The sequence below is a fragment of the Panthera onca genome, chromosome C1 (assembly GCF_046562875.1).
Source record: "Panthera onca isolate mPanOnc1 chromosome C1, mPanOnc1 haplotype 2, whole genome shotgun sequence".
NCBI lineage: Eukaryota > Metazoa > Chordata > Mammalia > Carnivora > Felidae > Panthera > Panthera onca.
In genome coordinates, this window is record NC_138346.1 from 38652664 (window position 1) to 38676455 (window position 23792).

General features: G+C 37.8%; 1 protein-coding gene across 9 annotated transcripts in view; it reads left to right on the plus strand.

The window, feature by feature from the left end:
- The window catches only part of ANKRD44 (ankyrin repeat domain 44), a 341765-nt gene that overhangs the window by 294714 nt on the left and 23259 nt on the right, over window positions 1-23792 (plus strand). For 5 of the 9 annotated variants that reach the window (XM_078451045.2, XM_078451046.2, XM_078451050.2 and 2 more), the window contains exons 19-27: window positions 545-632; window positions 1661-1778; window positions 3416-3632; window positions 7444-7531; window positions 17027-17110; window positions 18603-18748; window positions 19441-19523; window positions 21661-21743; window positions 22724-22815. In XM_078451045.2, coding sequence (XP_078307171.2) covers window positions 545-632; window positions 1661-1778; window positions 3416-3632; window positions 7444-7531; window positions 17027-17110; window positions 18603-18748; window positions 19441-19523; window positions 21661-21743; window positions 22724-22815 — 999 coding nt within the window. Of the gene's footprint in view, window positions 1-544; window positions 633-1660; window positions 1779-3415; window positions 3633-7443; window positions 7532-17026; window positions 17111-18602; window positions 18749-19440; window positions 19524-21660; window positions 21744-22723; window positions 22816-23615; window positions 23652-23792 lie in introns of all 9 variants that reach the window. The other 4 variants (XM_078451043.2, XM_078451044.2, XM_078451049.2 and 1 more) reach the window with 1 other exon arrangement.

Below are 23792 nucleotides of genomic sequence, written 5' to 3' on the forward strand. Positions count from 1 at the left end.
CTACCTATAAATGTGAAGTCTAGGAGAAAACAGGCAGGACCTGTTTGCATCTCCTTTCCTCCCTTCCTCTGCTCCCCTTTGCCCTCCTCCCCTCCCATCCTGTTCTACTCTCCTGTTTTCCGTCCTCTCCCTTCTTCCTTCTTTTTAAAAAGCGCTAGAGGCAGGCTGGACATGGGATTATATAGAATTGGGTAACTCTCTTCAAGGAACACAAAAGATAGTTAGCTGAAAATTGAGGAGAGGATATCAGTCCCATACAAGGTGGGAAGAAAGGACATCATTTTTAAGGAACACACTCTCAATGCAAGACCAGGAAAATGGTAGGTGAGGACCCTACGTACCCTAATGGAAAGAAAGGGAAGCTGAATCGACTAGTAACAAACATTGGAGCGTGATGTGCCCAGCAGCTAGCACCAGCTGGAAACCTGAGGTATCTGTCAGCAGCAGTTGAAAACCACTGATTTGAAGTCTAAATAAATTTCACTTTGGAAGGATACGTGTAGTGCTGGTCTGCTAAAAAAATGTCCCTTATTTTCCTTTTCAGTAATTAATGGTCATACACTGTGTTTGCGGCTATTACTAGAAATTGCAGACAACCCAGAAGCAATTGACGTGAAAGATGCCAAAGGACAGTAAGTCTTTTTAAATCTGGCCTGGGGCTGACATTTCAATCGCAATAGGTAACTGGTTAATTCTTTAAACAGTTAGGAGGGCAGTTTGAGGTATATATTTGGGTGAAATTAATAGTTGAAAGCCCAAGAATAATGAAGGGCCTTTGTACTAAAGTATATATCCAAGAAAAGTATGGGGTGGGGGCTGTGTATCTTGATGAAAAAGAGCCAACTTTTGTGGCCATGTGTCCTGGGCTTTCTTTAATTTGTTTCTTCTTTGTATCCATTTTTACCCTCGTCTGAAGCTGCTGCATTCCCATTTTTTTAATTAATAATGAGAACAGGACAGACCTCAAGAGGTTATCGCTATCATTTAAAAAAATCCTTCATAATTTTGTCCTTTCGGAGTTTGTTTTCCCAAAGTATTTTCCGTCTGTTAGCCTATTCCCCCACCTAATCTTCTCTTACAGATAGGAAATGCAAAGCCAAACACAAAGCACTAGTGACTCACTCCAGACCAATGAATTAGTGTCAGAGTTCAAACCAGAACCTCACTTCCTGGGCCCCAACACTTTGTTTTTAACTCTAGATTTGTCAGAATTTTCTTTAAGGCAGTGAAGTTTTGATCAAATAAAATCTTGAGCAGACGTCCAACATAGGAAACTATGAAAGTGGAACTGCAATGCTAGAAGTAAGAGGGTCTCCTCCATAGACACACTCCCTCCTCAGTATTTGGCGAATGCTACATGGGTTTGAAAATGATGGGATTAACATGAACCTTGTGAGAAGCAACCCTGTCCCCCCTCTATTGATCATTCCACTGACACCATTCCACATGGCCTTTAGAGACCAGAGGTAGAGCATATAGCTTGTTCCATGGACCTACGGCAAACTGGGGACCCTCAGAAAATATTAAGCAGTTGTTAAGGGGAGAGGGGAGGGGGGGAGAGAGAAGGAAGAGAGAGGTGTTTTCCCTCAGGAAATGATGTGGTTTGGGTTTTTTTTCCCCCAATCTTCTTTTCAAAAGCCTAATTTATTTCTCTCCCTAGAACCCCACTGATGCTTGCAGTAGCATATGGCCACATTGATGCTGTTTCATTGTTGCTTGAAAAGGAAGCAAATGTAGATGCTGTTGACATCATGGGCTGCACAGCTTTACACAGAGGGGTATGCACATCTTCCTCAGCTTTAGTAAAGCAATTTTGTAGTGAGCTTGTTTCCTCTTCTTTGCCCCCATATGAATTTTTAGTAAAAACATTATTTTCGAAGATAACTAATAAAAGTCAGTGAAAAGGAAATTACAAGGGTGCCTGGCTGGCTCAGTCAGTACACCATGCGACTCTTGATCGCAGGGTCATGAATTGGAGCCCCACGTCGAGTGTAGAGATTACAAAAAAAAAAAGAGAGAAGAAATTACAAAATCTTTTGCAAAGGTAAAATAATGGCAGGTACTCTTAGATCCTGCTCTTCAGATTTCATGTTAGATTATGATAATAGATACATGAACACCTGCTGTTGATAGAATTGATTCTGTTTTATGATTATATGCAAATCATACAAAATTTGCAAAAAAAAAGTAAACCTTAAGGAAGAAAATCACAATCACCAGCAATTCTACCTCCTGGAGATAACCACTTTTTAGTAAATATATCCCCATTCTTTTTTGCTGTAATGTGCATTTGTTTTGAATTTTAAAAAGAGAGAATACTGATGATGTTATTTGGAACCTGCTTTTTTTTTCTAAGTAGATCAAGGACTTTTTTTCCATGTCACTAAATATTTTTTTCTTCTTCTTTGTTTAAATGTTTTTATTTAGGGAGGGGGACAGAGAGGGAGAGACAGACTCCTAAGCAGGCTTCATGCTGAGAGACACGGGGCTTGAACTCACGTACCATGAGATCATGACTTGAGCTGAAATCAAGAGTCAGACGCTTAACTGACTAAGCCATCCAGGCACCCCTCCATGTCACTAAGTATTTTTCTGCCGCATTATTTTAATCCTCCATTTTGCTTAGGAGGTATAATTTATTGTAGTGATTACCTAGTTTTCAGTAGCCATGCTATTTCTAATTGTTCTTTTTTACAAATGTGGGCCCATTCTCCACCTAAAATATGTATTCTGTGACAATTTCCCACCTGAAATACGTATCCTGCTGAAATATGTATCCTTGGATGATTCTTCATACATATCTGCTAAAATTTTTTTAATGCGTGTCAAATAAACTAAATGAAACAAAAACAAATTATGAAATTGCTATTTGGGGATGGTGCTAAACACTATGATAAATGAAAAGAATAAGAACTCTAAGTGGTTAATATCATAATCGTAGTTCTTATTTTTTGAATACTTCCTGTGGTCCGTGTCACAGGCTGGGAGCCTTTACATACCTCACAAGGCCTCACAACAACCTCCGAGTCATTATGACTATTCCTGCTTATAGGTGGATAAAGTGAGGCACAGAAAGGCAGATTGATTTGTCCAAGTGTCATAAGTGGGAGCCAGGATTTAACTTGCACCTTCCTGAATCTGAAGCTAGTATTTTCCACTATATCACGCTACCTTTCAAGTTTATGTTTGGAGAGTCAAGAGATGTTTCTGAAGCGCTGGTGCTCACAGACTTCTCCGTTAGGAATCTTGCTGGGGTTGTGCTGCCTCTTCCCTCCGCAGTAGGGCAGAGTCTGCTTGCCTTAAGGCCCAAGTGTATGTCCACTTACTCTGAGCCTAGCCTCACCTAGCCCTGCTTTGCTTCCTGCATCTCTGCCCTTCTGAGATGTGTTTTGTGTTTTTAATTGCAATGCCTCAGATTATGACAGGCCACGAGGAATGTGTGCAAATGCTGCTGGAACAAGAAGTGTCGATTCTCTGTAAAGATTCCAGAGGGAGGACACCCCTGCACTACGCGGCGGCTCGTGGCCATGCCACATGGCTGAGCGAGCTGCTCCAGATGGCACTTTCCGAGGAGGACTGTTCTTTCAAAGATAACCAAGGCTACACGCCACTGCACTGGGCTTGTTACAATGGTGAGTTGATTGTCCTTGGACTGTTTCCAGTAGACTTCCTGCCTGCCCGGTACCACTGTGGTCTCAGTGGAAGTGAGAACATAGTGTAACATTGTAAACCATGGTTTCCAATCTTTCTATATCTAAGATACCCTTTTCCCCCTTCATGACTACCATGATGCCCTAATGCAGTAAAAATTCACTTTCCTCTTTTTTTTTAATTAAAAAATTTTTCTTGATGCATATTATTTATTTTTGAGAAAGAGAGAGAGAGCACAAGTGGTGAGGGTTAGAGAGAGAGGGAGACACAGAATCTGAAGCAGGCTCCAGGCTCCAAGCTGTCAGCCCAGAGACCAATGCAGTACTTGAACTCACCAACTGTGAGATCATGCCCTGAGCCGAAGTCGGATATTTAACCAACTGAGCCACCCAGGCACATCCACTTTCCTCCTTTTTGTTAACCTCTAACATGTAACTCCTATTCAGAGCTTTGGATGAACTGAAAGAACTAGTTTTAATCAGGGTTTCTGGTTTACATGAGATAACCAGAGATCCTACAAGGAATTAAAATAATAAAGCTAAAAAAGCAAACAAAAAAATATGATTGTAATAATCTGTCACAATTGACCACTAGTAGATGCGTGATTTATTTTTTTGGCATTTCTTTTTATGTCTTATATCCCCTATTTATTTAGTAGCACTTGTTATTTGGGAGATTTTTAAAATTTTATTTCACTTATTTGAGTAAAAAAGGAAAATGCATACTAACTGTAACATATCAAAAATACTGAAGTGCCTAAGTAAAATTGTCTCCATTTCCAAATTTACTTTCTGATGTAATTTGGTGTATATATATTTCATAATTTTCCCTTGAGAATAATAAATAAATACAATTATATATGCACCTATTTTTAAAAACTAGAATCATAGAGCAAATATTATGTAACTTATTTGTCACTATTTACTTAACTTTCCATTGCAGATACTCTGACGAGTCAATATGTATCACTATACATTGATCTTTTTAATAGTTGTATATTTTGTAGCACATAGCTGGATAGATACAGGCATGTGTGAGTGTGTATACCAGAATCTATTATTTATTCATACCATATCCTTGTTGACGAACATTCAAATTGTTTTCAGGTTTTTTCCTATTACAAACAATGCTGCAGTGTGTATGTTCATATTATGGTAACTCGAGTTCTGTCAGATGTCCCCAAAAGTGAAATTGTTGATAAGAGGGCATACATGCCCTAAAATTTTTTAATTTTAGTAAATTATACCATATTACTTGGCAACAAGAGTATAAAGGTTTATTACTCCATCAAACGTGTATATAAAACTTACTATCTTCTTAAGCCTCTGCCAGTCCAAGATAGTATGTCTTTTTTTTAATTTTTGTCAGTTTGAAGGGCAAGAAACAGATATTTTTCAATTTGTGTTTCTCTGATAGTATATTTATTTATGTATTTGTATTTCCTTTTCCAGACGAAGAAAGTGTCCTCTTCTGGACATTACCTTTTTCACCTGTTGCTCATTTTTCCCTACTGAGTTGTTTATCATTTCTCATAGTGTTTGCGGAAGTACCTTGTGTTAGAAATATGAATTCTCCATTTGTTATGTGTGTTGCATTTGTCTTTGTTCCTTGTTTATGATATCTTTTTGATGCAGAGATTTTGAACTTTAAATGGTTGAATCTATCAAATTTTTTTCTTTTATTGCATCTAAGTTTCCAGTCTTGCTTAAGCAGGTCTTTCACCCCTAAGTGTATGTGGATATTTCCCCATGTGTTTCTTACTCAACTCCTATAATTTTATTTTTCCATTTTTAATTCTTCTATTAAATTTTTCACTCAAAAACTATGATTATTAGGTCCAGAAAGGTTTTTGGGTGCCCTGATATATCAACCTAAGACCTTTCATTATGGTTTCATTAGAGTCCTCCTTTTTTCAGTGGTTCCGACTTTGGTGAGAGCCACATTTTGCTGCTTGTTCGACTTGATTTTGCTCCTTCCCTGCCATTGGTGGATTGTGATTTTTTTCTCTCTACTAATGGATGAGAGCTCCCTAACCCCCATCTGAATCAAGCTGTGAGATCTCTCTGGCACTGGAAAACCTACAGGAAGGGGGAAGACATAAGAGTGCTGATTATAGACCGCATAATTTAGACTGGAGTGGGATAGTGTGGGAATGGCAGGTGCCTCTGTTCTTGGGCCCATCCAGGTGCAAGGAGGGAAGGGGGAGACCCTCTCCTGAGCAATCACCTTGCCAGTGCAGCCTTTCAAATCTGAGATTCAAGCTCTCATTTTCCTAGAATCCCCTCCACTGAGCACTTAGAATATTGAAAGTTGTACAGGGGTCCTCAGTCCTCCCCACACAGATCTGAAATTGGGATTCACATAGTCTTCAAGGAATGGTAGATGTAGGTGCTGCATGAAGCTAGGTCCTTTGGGGGGAGTCATACTAATAGAGGGAAGCCCCTCTTCCCAGCACTTCAACAGTATCTAGGGTGGTTTGAGTGAGGGTTGGATATAGTTGGAAAGCTAAACAGTATAACTTGAATAAAGTTAGGCGATTTTATATTCATCACTTCATATGCTTCTTCATCCTAAAAACTGTTTCACCTTTTCTCTCTAGAGGTGCAAGAAAGGTTTGGCTTGCATTTTAACACTTAAAATTAGACACATCTATATAATTCTGAGGTGGACCATAAAAGAACTCTAATTTAGCACTAAGTTTAACCAAGAAGAGGTTCAGGAGAACAATCTATATTCCAAAGCCAAATAACTTTGCCTTCAACAATTGTACCTGGTCTCACAAAACACATATAGGTCCTTTATCAGCTGAAAACTCCATCATCCTGTGACCTAGGTAGGACAGGCATTACTAGTCTGATATTTTATATATGGGAAACTGAGGCTTACAAATCCCAAGTGAGTTGCCTAAGTCAGGTAACAAGTAAGCTGACAGAACTAGGGCCTTACTCAACTCAAATTCAGTTGATTTAGAAACTACTTGTTGGGGTGCCTGGGTGGCTCAGTCGGTTAAGCGGCTGACTTCGGCTCAGGTCATGATCTCGCAGTCTGTGAGTTCAAGCCCCGCATCAGGCTCTGTGCTGACAGCTCAGAGCCTGGAGCCTGTTTCAGATTCTGTGTCTCCCTCTCTCTGACCGTCCCCCGTTCATGCTTTGTCTCTCTCTGTCTCAAAAATAAATAAAAACGTTAAAAAAATTTTAAAAAAAAGAAACTACTTGTCATTTTGCTGAAAATAATTCCTCATATTCATTCCTCTACTTATTAAAAAAAAATACTTATTGGGTACATACTATTTGCTGGGAACCGATCTTGGTGCTGTATTAAGCACATGTGTAGTATTTTATAGTCAAAGCCCTTTTTCACCTGCATTATCTCAAATACTAAATTCTATCAATCACATCTTCTTTCCTGAATTAGGTTGCATAATTGTAAGTGAACCTATTCGTGAGGGTGAAAGGATAATTTCCTATGGTAAATATGGTCAACAGCTATGTCAGACATCTGACAAGAGCTGAGGATGATATAGAATCCATTCCGCTTGCAAATGAGGTCTCTTCTTTATCTCTTTCTCTCCACCAGAACATATGGCCTTCACTGTTTCATTATGTCTCAGAACACCTGTGAGCATAGTTCATAACATTTTGGCATTTTGTGAATTTTATTCCATGGAGAATGAACATGCAGCCAATTCAGGAGAATTCAGTCGAATTCAATACTTAATGAAAAAAAAAAATAGATTGCGTTGAACAAAATTTCTTTCTGGGAAACTCCCTAAATTCTTTTGATTCCTTGCAGGTAATGAAAACTGTATAGAGGTACTTTTGGAGCAAAAATGTTTTCGAACATTTATCGGTAATCCCTTTACTCCACTGCACTGTGCAATGTAAGTAGAAATGCTGGAAGTTAATGGTGTTCCTTTAATCCTTTTAACTACATGCAAAGAAATTGCCTTTTAGAGAAGAATTGGGCTTTTAGACTAGAGATAAGACCAATATATTCCATTTTGCTGCTCATGGCAAATAGGTCTGATAGCAAAGTGTGGTCCCTAGTGTTAATGATTTTCCAGGAGCTTTTTGTAGAGTGCCCAGGTTTCCAGGGGGCTCACATATCACCAGAGGGAAACTACCTGAAAGGTAATGGGTGACTGCTAACAGGCACGTTACACACACACCAGGTGAAGAGTTCTTTAGATGTACCAAACTCTAAAAATAAGTTGGGGTTAGAAACAATGTACCTATGGATGATTGGAAAGACATTTTATAGCAGGAAGACTTTTTATATATTGTAATTCTCCATTCTTCATAGGTTGTAAATTCTTTTTTGATGAATGTAATTTTTTCTGCCATGTCATAGTATGAATGTTTAGAGAATACAGTGACTGTAAGTCCAACTTCCACAGTCAGCCTGGAGGATCATGGTCACCTGGGGCCTGTGTTTACCCAGGGGTTCGTATTCACCTGGGCAATGATGGTCAGCCTAGGGACCCAAGACTTGGGAGTGCTTTGTCTATGCATTTCTGTGTGCTTCACATGCAGCTGGGTCATTTGATTGAAACATATTGGGGGCATAAAATGACTCCATAAAGAAAGGGTAAGGAATAAAGAGTAGGGGTGATTTTAAATTTGAAGGAAGCATTTCTTTGTCACTTTGGTATCCCCCCAAAACCTAACATGATGCCTTGTATAAGTGGTATGCAGTAAACACCTTCTTGGATGTAGGGGTTCTGAAGACATGCTGGGAATACAGAACATGTGCCATTCAAATGGTTAAAATGATTAAAGAAGACATTTGAAGTGATACAAACAATCTTTATTTTGCACTTCATGAAGCAGACTGTCTGCACTTTGAAGTTCAGAGAACTGCAGTTCAGAGAACTGCAAAATGGGGCGGAAAACAGGAAGCTTTTACAGAACAAAAAATCGGGAACAAGGAAGAGAAGGAATAAAAATGCCTGATTAGTGGGGCACCTGGGTGGCTCAGTCAGTTGAGCGTCCAACTTTGGCTCAGGTTGTGATCTCACGGTTTGTGGGTTCGAGCTCCACATAGGGCTCACTGCTATCAGCACAGTGATCCTCTGTCTCTCTGCCCCTCCCCCATTCATGCTCCCCCGCTCTCAAAAATAAATTAACATTTAAAAAAAAAAAACCTGATTACCTAGGGTTACAAATCTGAGGTATCATAGGAATGGAGCAATCACCCATATACCTTGGTGATTATTAATTGGTTAACTAGATGGTCTTTTCTCTGGGAAGATGGAACATTTATAAGAACATGAAATGTAAAAGTTTTGTTTTGCTGATGTTGCTTCCCAGGACCAGTGGTGCCTCGTCTACTAAGGAAAGGTTAATGTGAGATCAATTTGACAGTTCTTCCTCCTCCCTTTGATCAACCTCTGGCCAACCAAGAGGTCTGAGCAAAGGTGATGTTGAAAGCTATTCTCAGTTACCATTGTCTCTTTGGGTGTCAGTATATATTTCACAGGAGGAGCTGATGTCAGGCTTACAGTCTAGTTGGAGGGAGACTATTTGTTAGCTTATGGTTGCACACACGCATCTAAAAACCTTGAGAGAACAACATACCAGGAGCAATAGACCAGGAAGATAATTATTAATAGTAAAAGTATTCCTTGGGAATGCAAGCTGGTGCAGCCACTCTGGAACACAGTATGGAGGTTCCTCAAAAAACTAAAAATAGAACTACCCTTCGACCCAGCAATTGCACTACTAGGCATTTATCCAAGAGACACAGGTGTGCTGTTTTGAAGGGACACATGCACCCCCATGTTTATAGCAGCACTATCAACAATAGCCAAAGTATGGAAAGAGCCCAAATGGCCATTGATGGATGAATGGATAAAGAAGATGTGATATATATATATACAACGGAGTATTACTCGGCAATCTAAAAGAATGAAGTCTGGCCATTTGCAACTATGTGGATGGAACTGGAGGGTATTATGCTAAGTGAAATTAGTCAGTCAGAGAAAGACAAATATCATATGACTTCACTCATATGAGGACTTTAAGAGACAAAACAAATGAACATAAGGGAAGGGAAACAAAAATAATATAAAAACAGGGAGGGGGACAAAGCATAAGAGACTCATAAATATGAAGAGTAAACTGAGGGTTACTGGAGGGTTGTGGGGGGGGGGGGATGGGCTAAATGGGTAAGGGGCACTAAGGAGTTTACTCCTGAAATCATTGTTGCACTATATGCTAACTAATTTGGATGTAAATTTTAAAAAATAAAAAATTAAATTAAAAATAAAAATAAGAAAAAAGTATTCCTAAGATTTGCAGGACATTCCTGAAACAGGGTCCCCATGAACCAAACCAACTAGAATCAAACCAAGAAATGGTCCCAAAGAGGGGATACTTCTTTAAGCCAGTTGGCCTGTTAGTGTGTCTTGTATAACCGTGTTTCCACTTCCCTAGAAGTGTTATCCAGCAAGCTTTTTCTAGAGAAACCTAGACATTAGAAATCAGGAGAAAGTTTTTGATGGACAGAACCACAGGGTCACCAGTATTATAGCAAATCCAACAGTAAGTTGAGAGTTTGATTACCCTCCTTTGCAGTGGCCTGACATATGTGAGTGATGGCATTCTCTTTCTAGGCCAGCTCAAGGTGAGAGGTGGACACACGAATCATAAAGACCTTCATGGTATAATAATTAGGGAAAAAATGGCCAGAGAGGGAAAGAGGAATGGAGAGAAATGTTCTTGATCCAACATCTTCGGAGGAAACGGTGTACTTCAGTGTCAGCTACTAATCTTCACAGGCAATTTGATTTTGAAGTCTCTGGCATTGGCCCAGGACCAGATGTCAGATGAGCCTTCTACAGTCATGAGATTTGTACACCTTGTAATTTGGCAGCAGTGTCAGTGATCAAGGGTACTTCGTAGGGTCCTTTCCAGGAATTTCATTTTGCAAAAGCATCAGAGTAAAACAATAACTGCCTGTATATGACAAAGGACTTAAATAGGTCTATTGTGGAAGATCCGATAACAATTGCAAGGAATTGACAAGGAAATTTGGTAATTTTTGTTACACATAACATTTAACATGATAAGTGGAATTATGGACAGATAAAATTATACCAGAATGCATCAGAATTTTAGGAATTTTATACAATTTCTGGAACACTTATGATAACGTATGTATGCTCACCATATAACCTGAAAACATCATTTCTTATCTGACAATGCTTCCTATATAATTTAACATACCAAATAAGCCTGATTAGTTTAATATTTATCCTTTCATAAGGAAAGAGAAAGAATCTTTTGAGATGTTTCAGGTACCTTTGAAAAATACCCAACTTCGTTCAAGGTCAAAAAGACTTCATTTAGAATTTTATTTGCGGGTGGGGTGCCTGGATGGCTCAGTTGGTTGACCATCCAACTTTGGCTCAGATCATGATCTCATGGTTCATGAGTTCTAGCCCCACATCAGGCTATGCACTGACAGCACAATAAACATTAAAAAAAAGAATTTGTTATGGAAGAAGTTTATCAAAAATATCAAAAGATTTTAAAACACTTGGTCAAATAGGATCATAGGTCACTGTGCAACAATATTTAGTTATCCATTTAACCAAAGTGATAGTTAAAGACTTTAAGTCTTTACTTTCAAATACAGAAAACTTCATACTGGCTAAAAAAACACACAAAAAACTCCTTAGCTCTTTTTCTTAAGTAATTAAAGACCCATTGGGGACACCTGGGTGTCTGACTCTTGATTTTGGCTAAGGTCATGATCTCGTGGTTCATGAGTTCAAGCCTCACATCAGGCTCTGTGCTGACAGCACGGAGCCTGCTTAGGATTCTCTCTCCTCTCTCTCTCTGCCCCTCCCCTGGGCTTGTGTGCATGCATGCACACACACTCTCTATCTCTCTCAAATAAATAAACTTTTAAAAAAAGTAAGATAAAACAAAGACATGATAAAGATAGCATAAAACACATTAAACTATTTTGGTAAGAAATAAATCTTTTGCTTTTCAGGAGGATTTCTTAAAAGGTTAAAAAAAAAACACCTTTGCTTATAATTTCTTATTGAGTGCAGACCAATAATCTAAAAAAACAAAAAAACAAAAACAAAAAAAACCCGTTGTTCTTTTATTTAACAGAGAGAAAACCAAATTCTGATTTTGCACTAGTGTACTTTTGATGCTAAAACTCATTTTTTTAAACTTAAATACATCCATTCCAATCTTAGCCAGCTTGACCACACATAGAATTCCTTTTCCAAGATTCCTTTTCTGCAGGTCTTTTACAACTTTTATATCCATTCAGATTTTATACTAATTTTCCTCTCTCTTTCTTGTTCCAGAAAAAAAGTCATTTTACTTTAGTAAAAAATTACTTTCTCTTTTTTCTTATCAAAATAATTGAATAAACAAAAAAAAAAAAAAACCCCTATCTTTCATACCTTTCCTTATCCAAAAAAATACATTCTACTTTTATTACCTACCTTTCTTACACAGTTGTTTTCTTTCACCCTTATTATGTCTCAATAATTTTAATTGATTAAACTTCTTAACCTCTAGAGCCCTAACTCCTAGTGAAAACTAAGAAGTAAGCAATAGTGGATTGTCTATTACATTAGCGTTCCGTGGATTGGCAACTTTATAAATAAATTTCATAATTTTGAGAAGTATATTTCTCCCACATAGTACATATTTCAATGTGGTATAAAACATGTTTACAAACAGAGCAAAACATCTCTAGCACCTTGGTCAAAGGAAGCCAAAAGTAGATAAATCTATGTTCAGTAATTAATGTTTCAGAATTTTATTAATTGGAAATGATCTATATAGTCAATGAATATCCATCATTTAATTTATCTCGTATAACTTTAAAGCTTCAGGTTACCAAAAACATTTTGGAAACTTTTCTTAAGTATACACACCATAAAGCATAATTATTGTTGAAAAGTTTATTTACAAACTTTTATCTTACTTACATCTATATTTTTTCTTACATCTATTTAATTTACTTGTGCTTAACAATTGTTTAGATCACTCATGAAAGTTTCATGAGATAGTAAACAGCTAACAATCATCTTAAATTACCTTTCTTGCTGACAAATTCTGTAACAGTGATGACATGAGCTTATTTGATTTTTAGTACACATAAGTAGAATGAAAGTTTTATGTCTACATTATACATCCTGATAATTCTGAAGACATGCCTGCTTTAAATTAAACCAACCATCCTAAAATTATTCTTTGTTTACCAAAGATAACCTAGATCATGTGAACCTGAAAAACATTTAGGTTAGTTTCTATATTTCAGAGAATATACTTGACTTCTGTACGTGCTTAATATTCTTTAAGCCAATTAAATAGAGCTCTTTACAAATTAATTTTGGTAATATTATCAGGAAGTAGAAAAAAACCTAACATACATACATAGACATACATACACATATAGATGGATACAAACAGAAATCTTACAGCTTTTGTTTTCAAATTTTAGCCTTTAAACAGGTATGATAATGCAAAGCTCGCTAGTTTATTTTAAAAAAAACAACAGAGTGTGTGGGTGGTTCAACTGGTTAAGCATCTGGCTCAGGTCATGATCTCATAGTTTTTGAGGTTGAGCCCCACATGGGGTTCTGTGCCAACACCTCAGAGCCTGGAGCCTGCTTCACATTCTGTGTCTCCCTCTCTCTCTGTCCCTCCCTCACTGGTGCTCTCTGTCTCTGTCTCTCTCTCAAAATTAATAAACACAAAAAAATTTTAAAAAAGAAATTGAAACAACAAGGAAATCAATTTACAAATCAATAACAAAATTCTTCAAAAATTGGAGATGAAACATCATACTTACTCTTCCACTCACACTCTCTCTCTCAAAAAGAAATAAACATTTGAAAAAAATTTTTTAACAAAACAAATACATAGATCTAAATTTTGTTTTTGACAAATGGAATTAGTTAAGGTTATCTGCTCAGATGGCTTAAACCTCTTTACTAATATTTAAGGAGAAAACTTAAGATTTAAAAAAAAAATTTAAGTTATTTATTTATCTTGAGAGAGAAAGAGCACAAGTGGGGTAGGAGCAGAGAGAGAGGAAGAGAGAATCCCAAGTAGGCTCTGTGCTGTCAGTGCAGAGCCCAATGTAGGGCTCAAACTCACCAACCATGAGATCATGAACTGAGCTGAAATCAAGAGTCTGAGACTTAACTGACTCAGCCACCTAGGCACCCCTAAACATTTTTTTTTAATTCCAGTATAGTTAATATACAGTGTTATATTAGTTTCAGGTGTACAATATAGAGATTTAGAGATTCCGTACATCACCCAGTGCTCATCAACACTTAGGATTTTTTATTTCCTAGTTTCCAAATAGCCTTTCTTTTTTTCTTCTTTTTTCTGACAAGAATCATTTCCCTGAAATGTGCATTTCAAACAGATGGCCTACAAACAAGTTCCTAGAGAAGACCTTTATAACATTTACATCTCAAAGGCACAGGGAAAGAATGCAGTAATTCTTTCTTCCAAGAAGGACTTCTGTTTCCTAAATCTAGGATTTTACAATACCTACAAGCCTTTTGAGAAGAATAGAGGATATTTGGGGATTGATAAAAAGGATAGGTGAGCTTTTTCTGTTCTTTAAAAACCGAATTTGTAAGGCAAGGAAGGTTGGTTTTAATTCCCCCCAAAAAGGGGGCTGACCTACTCATCCAACTACATTATCTTTAATTTGCTTTTTTACATCAAGGAGAAAATCTTCCTTCAACTAAGATAGAAATCAAAGGCTTCCTTTGTTCTAGATTTAGAGCTGTTTATCTTTGGAATGCCCCTGGTTCCCCACTCCCAACACCAGGTACATAGTTTCATTTAACTTAGTGGAAAGGCCTAAAAAAAAGTTACTATCAGGCTCTGAATACCAACTTCCTATTTGGCCAACTTCTGACCATGAAGCAACTTTAAAAAAAAGAAGGAAGGAAGGAAGGAAGGAAGGAAGGAAAGGAAGAAAGAAAGAAAGAAAGAAAGAAAGAAAGAAAGAAAGAAAGAAAGAAAAAAAGAAAGAAAGAAAGAAAGAGAAAGAAAGAAAAAGAAAGAAAGAAAGAAAAAGGCATTTCCAATATCTTGTCAAGTTTCAGCCTGGGCAAACAGTAAATATCCCTGGCAATACTGAACAACCCATGGAATGCAAGAGGTGCCCCCAAAGATGGTGCAAAAGATACTACTCTCCCAAGATCCACAGCTACCTCCTAAAGATTGCCAAAAGAAAGAAGGATTTAGGACAAGCAAGAAGGCAATAGCAGTCCCTGGAAGAGAAAAAGATCAATAAACCAAATTCATAAGAGTGAATTTGGAAAGGAAGGGAAAACACAAAATTATACCTTCCCCTCTTGACCAGGCACCACAGAGACCAGAAAAGCTGAATCTGGTAAGAATTCTCACTCTTTGCCCGCTCTTGCCAGTTTTCCCAGGATCCCATCTGTAGGCTCCAGAGTGAGTGGAGTTTAATGTAGAGAATATTGCTCTGGTATGTGTCTACCGGAATTTGGCAAGATTTTTCCATTAATTTTAATTTTATTTCGACTTGGCTGTTAAAAGGAATAACTTATAGCAGTTTACCGGAGAATTCCTTGGCATCTTATCAACACTGGAGGGGGCCCATATAATAGGGGCCCTCTTTGAGGGTATATATGGGGACATTTGAGTTGGTATCAGAGGATTTGCACAAAACCTTCTAGGACAATCTTTTCTCCAGTGTCCTGGTGGATTGCAAATGAGACATCAATTTCTGAGCCAGTGTTTTGATGATGGTGCACTGAGGTGTTGTTTTAAGTTTCTGGCCTTGGAGCAGTTGTAGCTATAGGGCCAGTAACTCTGAAAAGACTTGTTTACGCTCTTGTAGCCTCTTAACAGTGGAAAGGCAATTCAGAAGTGAATTAGTAGACTGTAAGTACTCAGGTAAGGGAGGATAGAGGGCAGTAGTAGGAGTCATATCAGTCTTATAGTCTTTATTTCAGGTACCTCTTGTGTCTTTAATTTTTCATTAACCTTTTGCAATGAATCTTTCAATGAAGCTACCTTGGAATCTTGAAACCTTTTGGAAGCTTCTGCAGACCAATAAAAATAGGCATCCCATTCTCTTTGTTGATTTGGGAACCCTTGCTCTCAAGTCTTCTTCTCAAAGGAACAATCTTACCTAATTGGAACATTCCCCATGATGGCCATTTTAATTCTGGGTTGTCTTAGTAAGAGTTTGCCATTTTCGTAGGTATCCATCGCATCTGGGACCACAGTTCTTAGACATAAAATAAGCAACTGTGCTTGAAGGCAGAGTGCTCAATTCTTTGAAACTTGAGGATGTCATTTCTTTAGCTAAGCCTAGAGTCTCTTGGAACCAAATTAATACCTGAGAGAGATGTACCATTGAGTTTGGGATTTGTGTGGTGTTTTACAGTGTACCTTGTTGCATGAAATTTTCTTGAAGTTGTTGGGTGACCTAGTATGAATCTAATCTGTTCCATGACCAGCTTATCACAGAAGTATGTGGTGAGCACTGTAACAGCTTTTAAGTGCCCAACCTATGCCCATCAATTTTGTGGCTTTGATTTCTGAGATTCTCATTAACAAAAGATCTATTACTCGTCACAAGCATTCTTTACAATGGTGGATGCCCTAAGGGCTTCGAATAGTCCAACTTGTGCCTACTTAGATTTTGATGTGCCGTTGGTCAAAATAGTCTGCATTTTTGCAGACTTTTAATTTATTTCCCCAAGTCTCCCAGTGGTTTATGCTGTAGACTTACATCATGGTCCCTGTTAGTCCCACAACTGCTGTCACCTAACTGTCCCTGAGCCTTTTCTGAATCATAGAACCTCTCTGGGAACTTTAATGAACACTTTTCCCTTAAAAAGTTTTGGATAAAGTGCGTTTGGCCTGGACCGTTTCAGACAAGGGAGCGGACCTCAAATCCAAGAGTGACTCACCCCCGGCCCTTGGTAACCAGAGGAGAGTGAACTCAGGGTTAGGCAGGTGCCTTGCTTGTCTTTTCCTCTTGCAGGCTGTTAGTAGTCAGCTTAGAATCCCACCCTCGTCACCTGTTAAACTGATTAAAGAAGACAATTTAGGTGATATACATCTTATTTAACGCTTCCTGAAGCAAGCAGTTCTCCAAACTCTTGAGAATGGAGACTGCCTGCTTCATGAAGCATTAAATGAAGTTTGTTCGTGTGATCTAAATTGTCTTCTGCAATCATGTGAACAGATCATAAACCCCAGATATTTGAATCAGATTTTTTTTAATGTGTCAGATTGTTAAAATATATAGTGCATAGGAAGATGGAGTAGGAGGAAACATGTAATTTTTAAAAGAGTGATACCTTAAAATGTAAACCTTATTTTCATTTTAGAATAAACGATCATGAGAATTGTGCGTCATTGCTACTTGGGGCCATAGATTCCAGCATTGTCAATTGCAGAGATGACAAAGGCAGGTAAGTGATACTGAGATGGCATGCCTCTTGTCTTGATCAATTTTAGTCTCTGCTTTGTGGTTGTAAAGTAGCCAAACATTTATTTTTTTGTTTAGTTTAAAAAGTAATATAGGGGCACCTTGGTGGCTCAGTCAGTTGAGCATATGATTCTCGATTTTGGCTTAGGTCATGATCCCAGTGTCTTGGGATTGAGCCCCACATCAGACTCTGTGCTGAGTGTGGAACCTGCTTGGGATTCTCTCTCTCTGTCTCTCTTTCTCTCTTCCTCTACCCCTCTTCCCCACTCATACTCTCTCTCTCTCTCTCTCTCTCAAAAAAAAAAAAAAGAACAAACAATAAAAGTCACAAAAAGTAATGTAAAAGCATGGCTTTTAAAAATTAAATATAATGAATATGTAATTAGGAAAAATTACTCTCTTATCCCAGAAGCCCCAGCCTCTTCCATCACCTTAAATTGATCTTTTCACATTTTTATATTCTACCAAGTAATTTCTACACAATAACCACAAACATATGTAAAAAAATATATACTTATGCTCTTATGCAAATGGGAGAATTCTGTTGCAATGCTCTGCTTTTAGGGTATCTTGGAAATCTTTTCATACCAGAATATGTAGATTTACCAGATTATTTTTGAAGCTGCATATTACTTCACTGAATCGCTATACTCATTTAATCAGCCTGCCTTCTAGTGAAGAACATTTAATTTGTTTCCAGTATTTTGCTGTTTCGCAGAGTGGTGCAGTGAGCAGTCTAGTATATGTGTGTGTTCACATGACCAAGTACATCTAGGAAATAAAGTTTTAAACATGGATTTACTTGGTTAGAAGGTCAGTGGTTTTTATTTTTGGTAAATAATACCAAATTGTACTCCTAGAGAAATCTACTGTCCACAGTAGATAATGTGGGCTTTTTTATTATTTAAATAGCCAATTATCTATAAAATTAAGGCCTAATTTTGAAAGTATCTTTATCAAAGATAAGAAAGAAGTCACTGGAACTCAACATCAAAGGGTCAGTGCAGATGCTCATTTTATTATCAAGGCCACCACTTACACCCTCCAAATCTAGGGGGTGCCATTCACCTAGGTGACTGAATGGACCTTGGAGAGGGCCTGATTGTCATCTCTGTAAACTGAGAAGGTTTAAATCCCTAAGATGACACTGTGCACATGTTTCTCAGGCATATACAGAAAGAGTGTGTTGAGTTTAAAGGAAACTAAAATTGGGGCACCTGGGTGGCTCAGTCGGTTGAGCATCCAAGTTTGGCTCAGGTCATGATCTCGTGGTTCATGGGTTCGAGCCCCACATCGGGCTCTGTGCTGACAGCTCAGAGCCTGGAGTCTGCTTCGGATTCTGTGTCTACCTCTCTCTCTCCCCTCCCCTGCCTGTTCTCTTTCTCTCTCTCTCTCTCTCTCTTTCTCTCAAAAGTGATAAAAGTAAAAAATAAATAATAAAGGAAACTAACATCCTGTTTGTTTTAAATCATTAGGACACCGCTTCATGCGGCAGCATTTGCTGATCACGTGGAGTGCTTGCAGCTTCTTCTGAGACACAGTGCCGAAGTGAACGCAGTAGATAATTCAGGGAAAACAGCACTGATGATGGCTGCTGAGAATGGGCAGGCAGGCGCTGTGGGTATGTGCTGACTGGTGGGCTTCACATCCACGCCCAACCAAAACCAGAGTAGCATAAAACCGAGAATCAGTTATTCTCTTGGTATATGCATGTAAAAAAGGCCAGCATTTTATTTAAGCCACTTGACTCTACTTGCTAATCATCCTCAGTCCCCTGTTATTTGATTATTGGTGGACCTTTTCGAAGTGAACTCATCTCTGCAGTGAAACATCTCAACATTTAGAGACCAAATATAGCAACAGATTTATTTGACCTGGAAATAACAGAACTGTGTACAGAGAATTAAACTTGATGCCTGTAGACCTTGGATTTGGATGGAACAAATGTGGCAATAAAGTATTCCTCTTTTTTTTCTTTAAAAGCATTAAATAGGGGCGCCTGGGTGGCACAGTCGGTTAAGCGTCCGACTTCAGCCAGGTCACGATCTCGCAGTCTGTGAGTTCGAGCCCCGCGTCAGGCTCTGGGCTGATGGCTCGGAGCCTGGAGCCTGTTTCCGATTCTGTGTCTCCCTCTCTCTCTGCCCCTCCCCCGTTCATGCTCTGTCTCTCTCTGTCCCAAAAATAAAATAAAAAAATGTTGAAAAAAAAAAAAAATTTAAAAGCATTAAATATGATTACGTGACCATACTGATTTGAATGTGTGATTATAATTGGCATGTAGTCTGAGTAATTCTCTCTTGGCTTTTTCTATAGATATCTTGGTGAACAGTGCCCAGGCTGATCTGACTGTAAAGGATAAAGACTTGAACACATCCTTACATTTGGCTAGTAGCAAAGTATGTAAATGAATTTGAAACAGTGTTACTTAGTGTTGTAATAATAGGAAAAATAATACCACTTGAATGCTATCTCAGAAGCGTGTATCATGTCTCTTAATTAAGATGTACATTTCCCCAAGGTGTTGTCAACTCTAAGCATAATGGAAGGGGAAGAGGCAAAAAGGCAGACCCACGCAGGGGTTGATGAGGATATGACTTTCATGGCATGTGACACTTGCATTCTTGTGTGGTCTATCTTCATGCTGCCACTGTGTCTGTCTCCATGGTTGCATGACTATATCATTTTGGTTTGAAACACAGGCTGGGGCTGTAGTTACATGGCTTCTAAAGTATAAAAAGGTCCACTTGTTTTCATTTTGTTCCATTTGAAAACATTGTAATAACACAGCCAAAAATTACTCTCCTAGGAGGCAAATTAGTGCCTTCATGTGCATTTCTACCTTCTGTCCTTTTTTCTGATGCATACGTAGTTCACCACAAGGAATGTGTTTGAGTTTTTTTGGTTTTTTTTTTTAATAGTATGATGTTCGCATGTAGCCCAAGATTCCTGATTCTGTAAAAGATAAATGACATATAAATACATATATAATTTTACAAAAGGGAGATCATACTATTTTAAACCCTGCTTTTGTTACTGAATCATCTCTTATGAATATCTTTCTTTTAGATATCAAATTTTTATAGTGTTTTAGAAGATGCATGGTATTCTACCTTAGAAATGTGTCATCCTTTATTCAACCCGTCCCCAACTGTTAGACGTTTGCATGTTTTAAAATATGTGCTACTATAGATGTTGTCATTGTAGAGAAATATTTTTTTAAAGAATTCTTACTCATTCCTTTAAGATAAATTCCAAATGTGAACTTACTAAGCTTACGGCTATGAATATTTTTAAGCCCAGATGGGCCTCTAATAAGATCACAACTATTTACACTCTATCAGAGTGCATTAGAATGAAAACTCCAGGGACACTTCTGAAATTACATTTCAGGGGCTCCCTTATAAGGCATTATAATGTGATGCCAATGGACACCGGTGATGGTGGTTTATTTGAATATAGTGACAGTTAAAGGTGTTGTTTATACCCATTGGTACCAGAAGTCTTGGTTTTTCATTTCAGTGGTTGCATTTTCTCACTTCATGCTCTGGGAAGCCCATGGAAACCACAAAAAAAACTCAGTTTCATAAAGTTTGTTTCAAAGTGTAATGTTTTCATGAATAGAAGTACAATGATCTTCAACCTTTGTTGTGCAAATGAATCACTAGAGGATCTTGTTAAAATGCAGGTCACAGTTCATGAGATCAAGCCCTGCATTGGGCTCCCTCTCTTTCTCTACCCCTCCCCAACTCATTCTCTCTCCCTCCCCCCCCCCCCAAAAAATAAATAAATAAATAAATAAGTGTTTAAAACAATGCAGGTCTGAAGTGAGGCCTGAGATTCAACATTTCTAACTCCCAAGTTAAGCTGATGTTGCTTGTCTGTGGGACGCACTTTGAATAGCAAGCGTTTAAGAAACTATGACCCCTTAACAGGGCATAGGCCTGAAGTCATGAAAGTGTCTCTGACTTAAAAATTAATTTTTTAAAATTATCAACCATCTCTTATAAGATATAAAGATATCTTCCCCTGGTTGAGGAAGAAAAGAATGAACTTTCCTGAAAGAGTTCCTTCACAACATAATGATAAGTGATACTGGTAATAGATGTGATGGAAATTTCAGGAGTAGATGGGTCACTGAGTGTCACTGAGGGCTTGAGGAAGGAGATGGGACTTGACATATGTTTCAAAAGTAACGTTGACAGACTTATATGTTTTCCAGCTGACCTTGCTGAACTAGCATCTCCTTCAGTTCTCTGAACATTAATTCTGCTGTTACCTTAGAAATATTAATATTTTAGATTAGAGTTCCATTAATCAAGTCCTAATAGACCTTATCCAGAATCTTTGAGAATCTAGCATCCTTTAACCATTTGCTTTTTAGAAAAAAAAAGGAATTACTCAGAAAATAGCCTTAATAAAATGTTTTGAAGCAAAGAATGTTTGTTTTAAATTTAAAGCAAAATCAAGTAATTTTGCAGGAACTTTTCTGTGTTTCTGTCTTGTGTTTCTTATTTTTTTTTTTTTCTTGATTAGGGTCATGAAAAATGTGCCTTGTTAATACTTGACAAGATACAGGATGAGAGCCTTATTAATGCAAGAAATAACGCACTGCAGACGTAAGTGTGACTACTACAGTTGGATTTGGACATAGTTTATTCATACTCATTTCATAGTCGTTTATTCAACAGATATTAAGAGTGTGCTGTGTGCCAGTCTAGCACTGAGGAACACAGCGGTGAAAGACATAGTCCTGGCTTCTCCTTCAGGAAGTTGACAGTCACATACTGACAAATGCTGACCAAGCTAGACATTTTTAGTTAGAATCTTTATTTTGATATGCCTTCAGAGAATTATATAGTATAATACACTACCATTATGTATTCTTACTGGAAAGTGACAGTTTTATAAATCAGGTTCCTCGAATACATTTGAAGGGTTTCTAAGCAATTTGGCCTAATTACATTTAATACAATTCAGTGTACTCCTCAGCATGGAAGACCTAAAGGCTGATTTGTTTTCCAAATTCCTTATGCATTTTAGGGCAAAGGAGTATTAGGATTTTTTTTCCATTAAGTTTCTTAAGATGTATATAGCAGAGATGAGTATACTGGGTTTGACATTATTCTTTAAGGTATTCGAAATTCAACCAAATATTGTTTAGTGCATCTAGTAATAATAAGGAGGTTTGAGATAAATATATATGAGTGATATTAATACCAATCATGTTGATGGACAGTGTGAAACAGTCATTCAAATGCTAGAGTAGAAAGCAAGGGGTAAAGAACCTTCTAGAAAACATGCCAGAGCTTGCGTTCTTTTTCTGACTCCCTATGTACTGTTATGAGGGTTGTTTAAGATGCAGAGTATTTGTAGTATCTGCAGAGAAATCTGGACCAACATGGAAGAACAGTTGGATCATTAGCACCTGGAAAAGATTTAGTTGGCAAATATTTTTATTTTAAAAAATAAAAATATTCGTGTACTATTTATAGATTCTTAAGTATTTTTTTTTCCTTTTAGCAATTCAGCTACCCAAAACGACACATTCTCATACAAATATGCATCACAGGTGACGTTAGGTGTTGTCTTGTTTCAGACCCCTCCACGTGGCTGCACGAAATGGCTTGAAGGTGGTAGTTGAGGAGTTGTTGGCCAAAGGGGCCTGTGTACTCGCTATAGATGAAAATGGTAAGTGGAAAAAGTAAGCAATCACCACAGGTACCTTACCTATGCTGTGAAGCTAGAGGAAGATGAGAAAGATAGAAGCTCATTAAAAGGGCAGTGAGAATTCTCTACCCTTGGAAGTTTCTGTGTGTGAGAAATCAAACAAGGATAATTTGTCCTGTCTGTCTTTGTAAAATACGTAGTCTACCTGTAGCCCACCAGTGCCTTCCATTTTGCATGTAATGCCAGCAGCTGGTCTCTGACTCCTCAGCGTGGTGGTTAAACTGTTTTAGACACACTGAAAAGCTTTCAAATAGGCATTCAAACTTCTAACTGCATACGCTGAAGAGTTAGAGACTATCCATGTCATTAGTGCATGCTCAGGGGCTCAAAGAAAAACCCAGGTCTTTGTATTTCAGTTCATTCTGAGATCAAACTTTTTTTTTTTTTTTTTTTTTTTTTTTAAAGAACAGATCAAAACTCATATTCTCAGTATGGCTATTTGGGGAACATGAGTATATTGTTTAATTAATTTCTAGGCTTGAAAGCTTCTCCTGATCTATGTAACATTCCTTTTCTAAATGAACTAACTCTTAACTCTTAGCAGAAGCTTTCTACTCTGCTTCCTAAGAAATTTGGAAAGCTTATGAATACCAGAATTGTGTTAAACTACCATTTTAAGCACAAGGCCTATAAACCGCGGGGAACAAAAGACGAACTTCTGGATATTTATGAACGATGTAATTTTTAATGTGGCATTAATTGTGGCATTATTATTTATAAAGTATTATAATTAATGTAACTCAATTAACTGCTTATTACAGGTATTGGAACTAGCAGCCCATGCCTATTTCTCAGAAGTAAGCATTAGCCATATGACATTAGCTAATTCCTATTAGTTTTTGTTTTGCAGCCCCATTTATCCTAGCATGTACCCCCCGCTCTTTCCCCAACCTGACTCATCTAGGAGGCGCAGAAAGTTCTCTATTTCTCCATGTCCT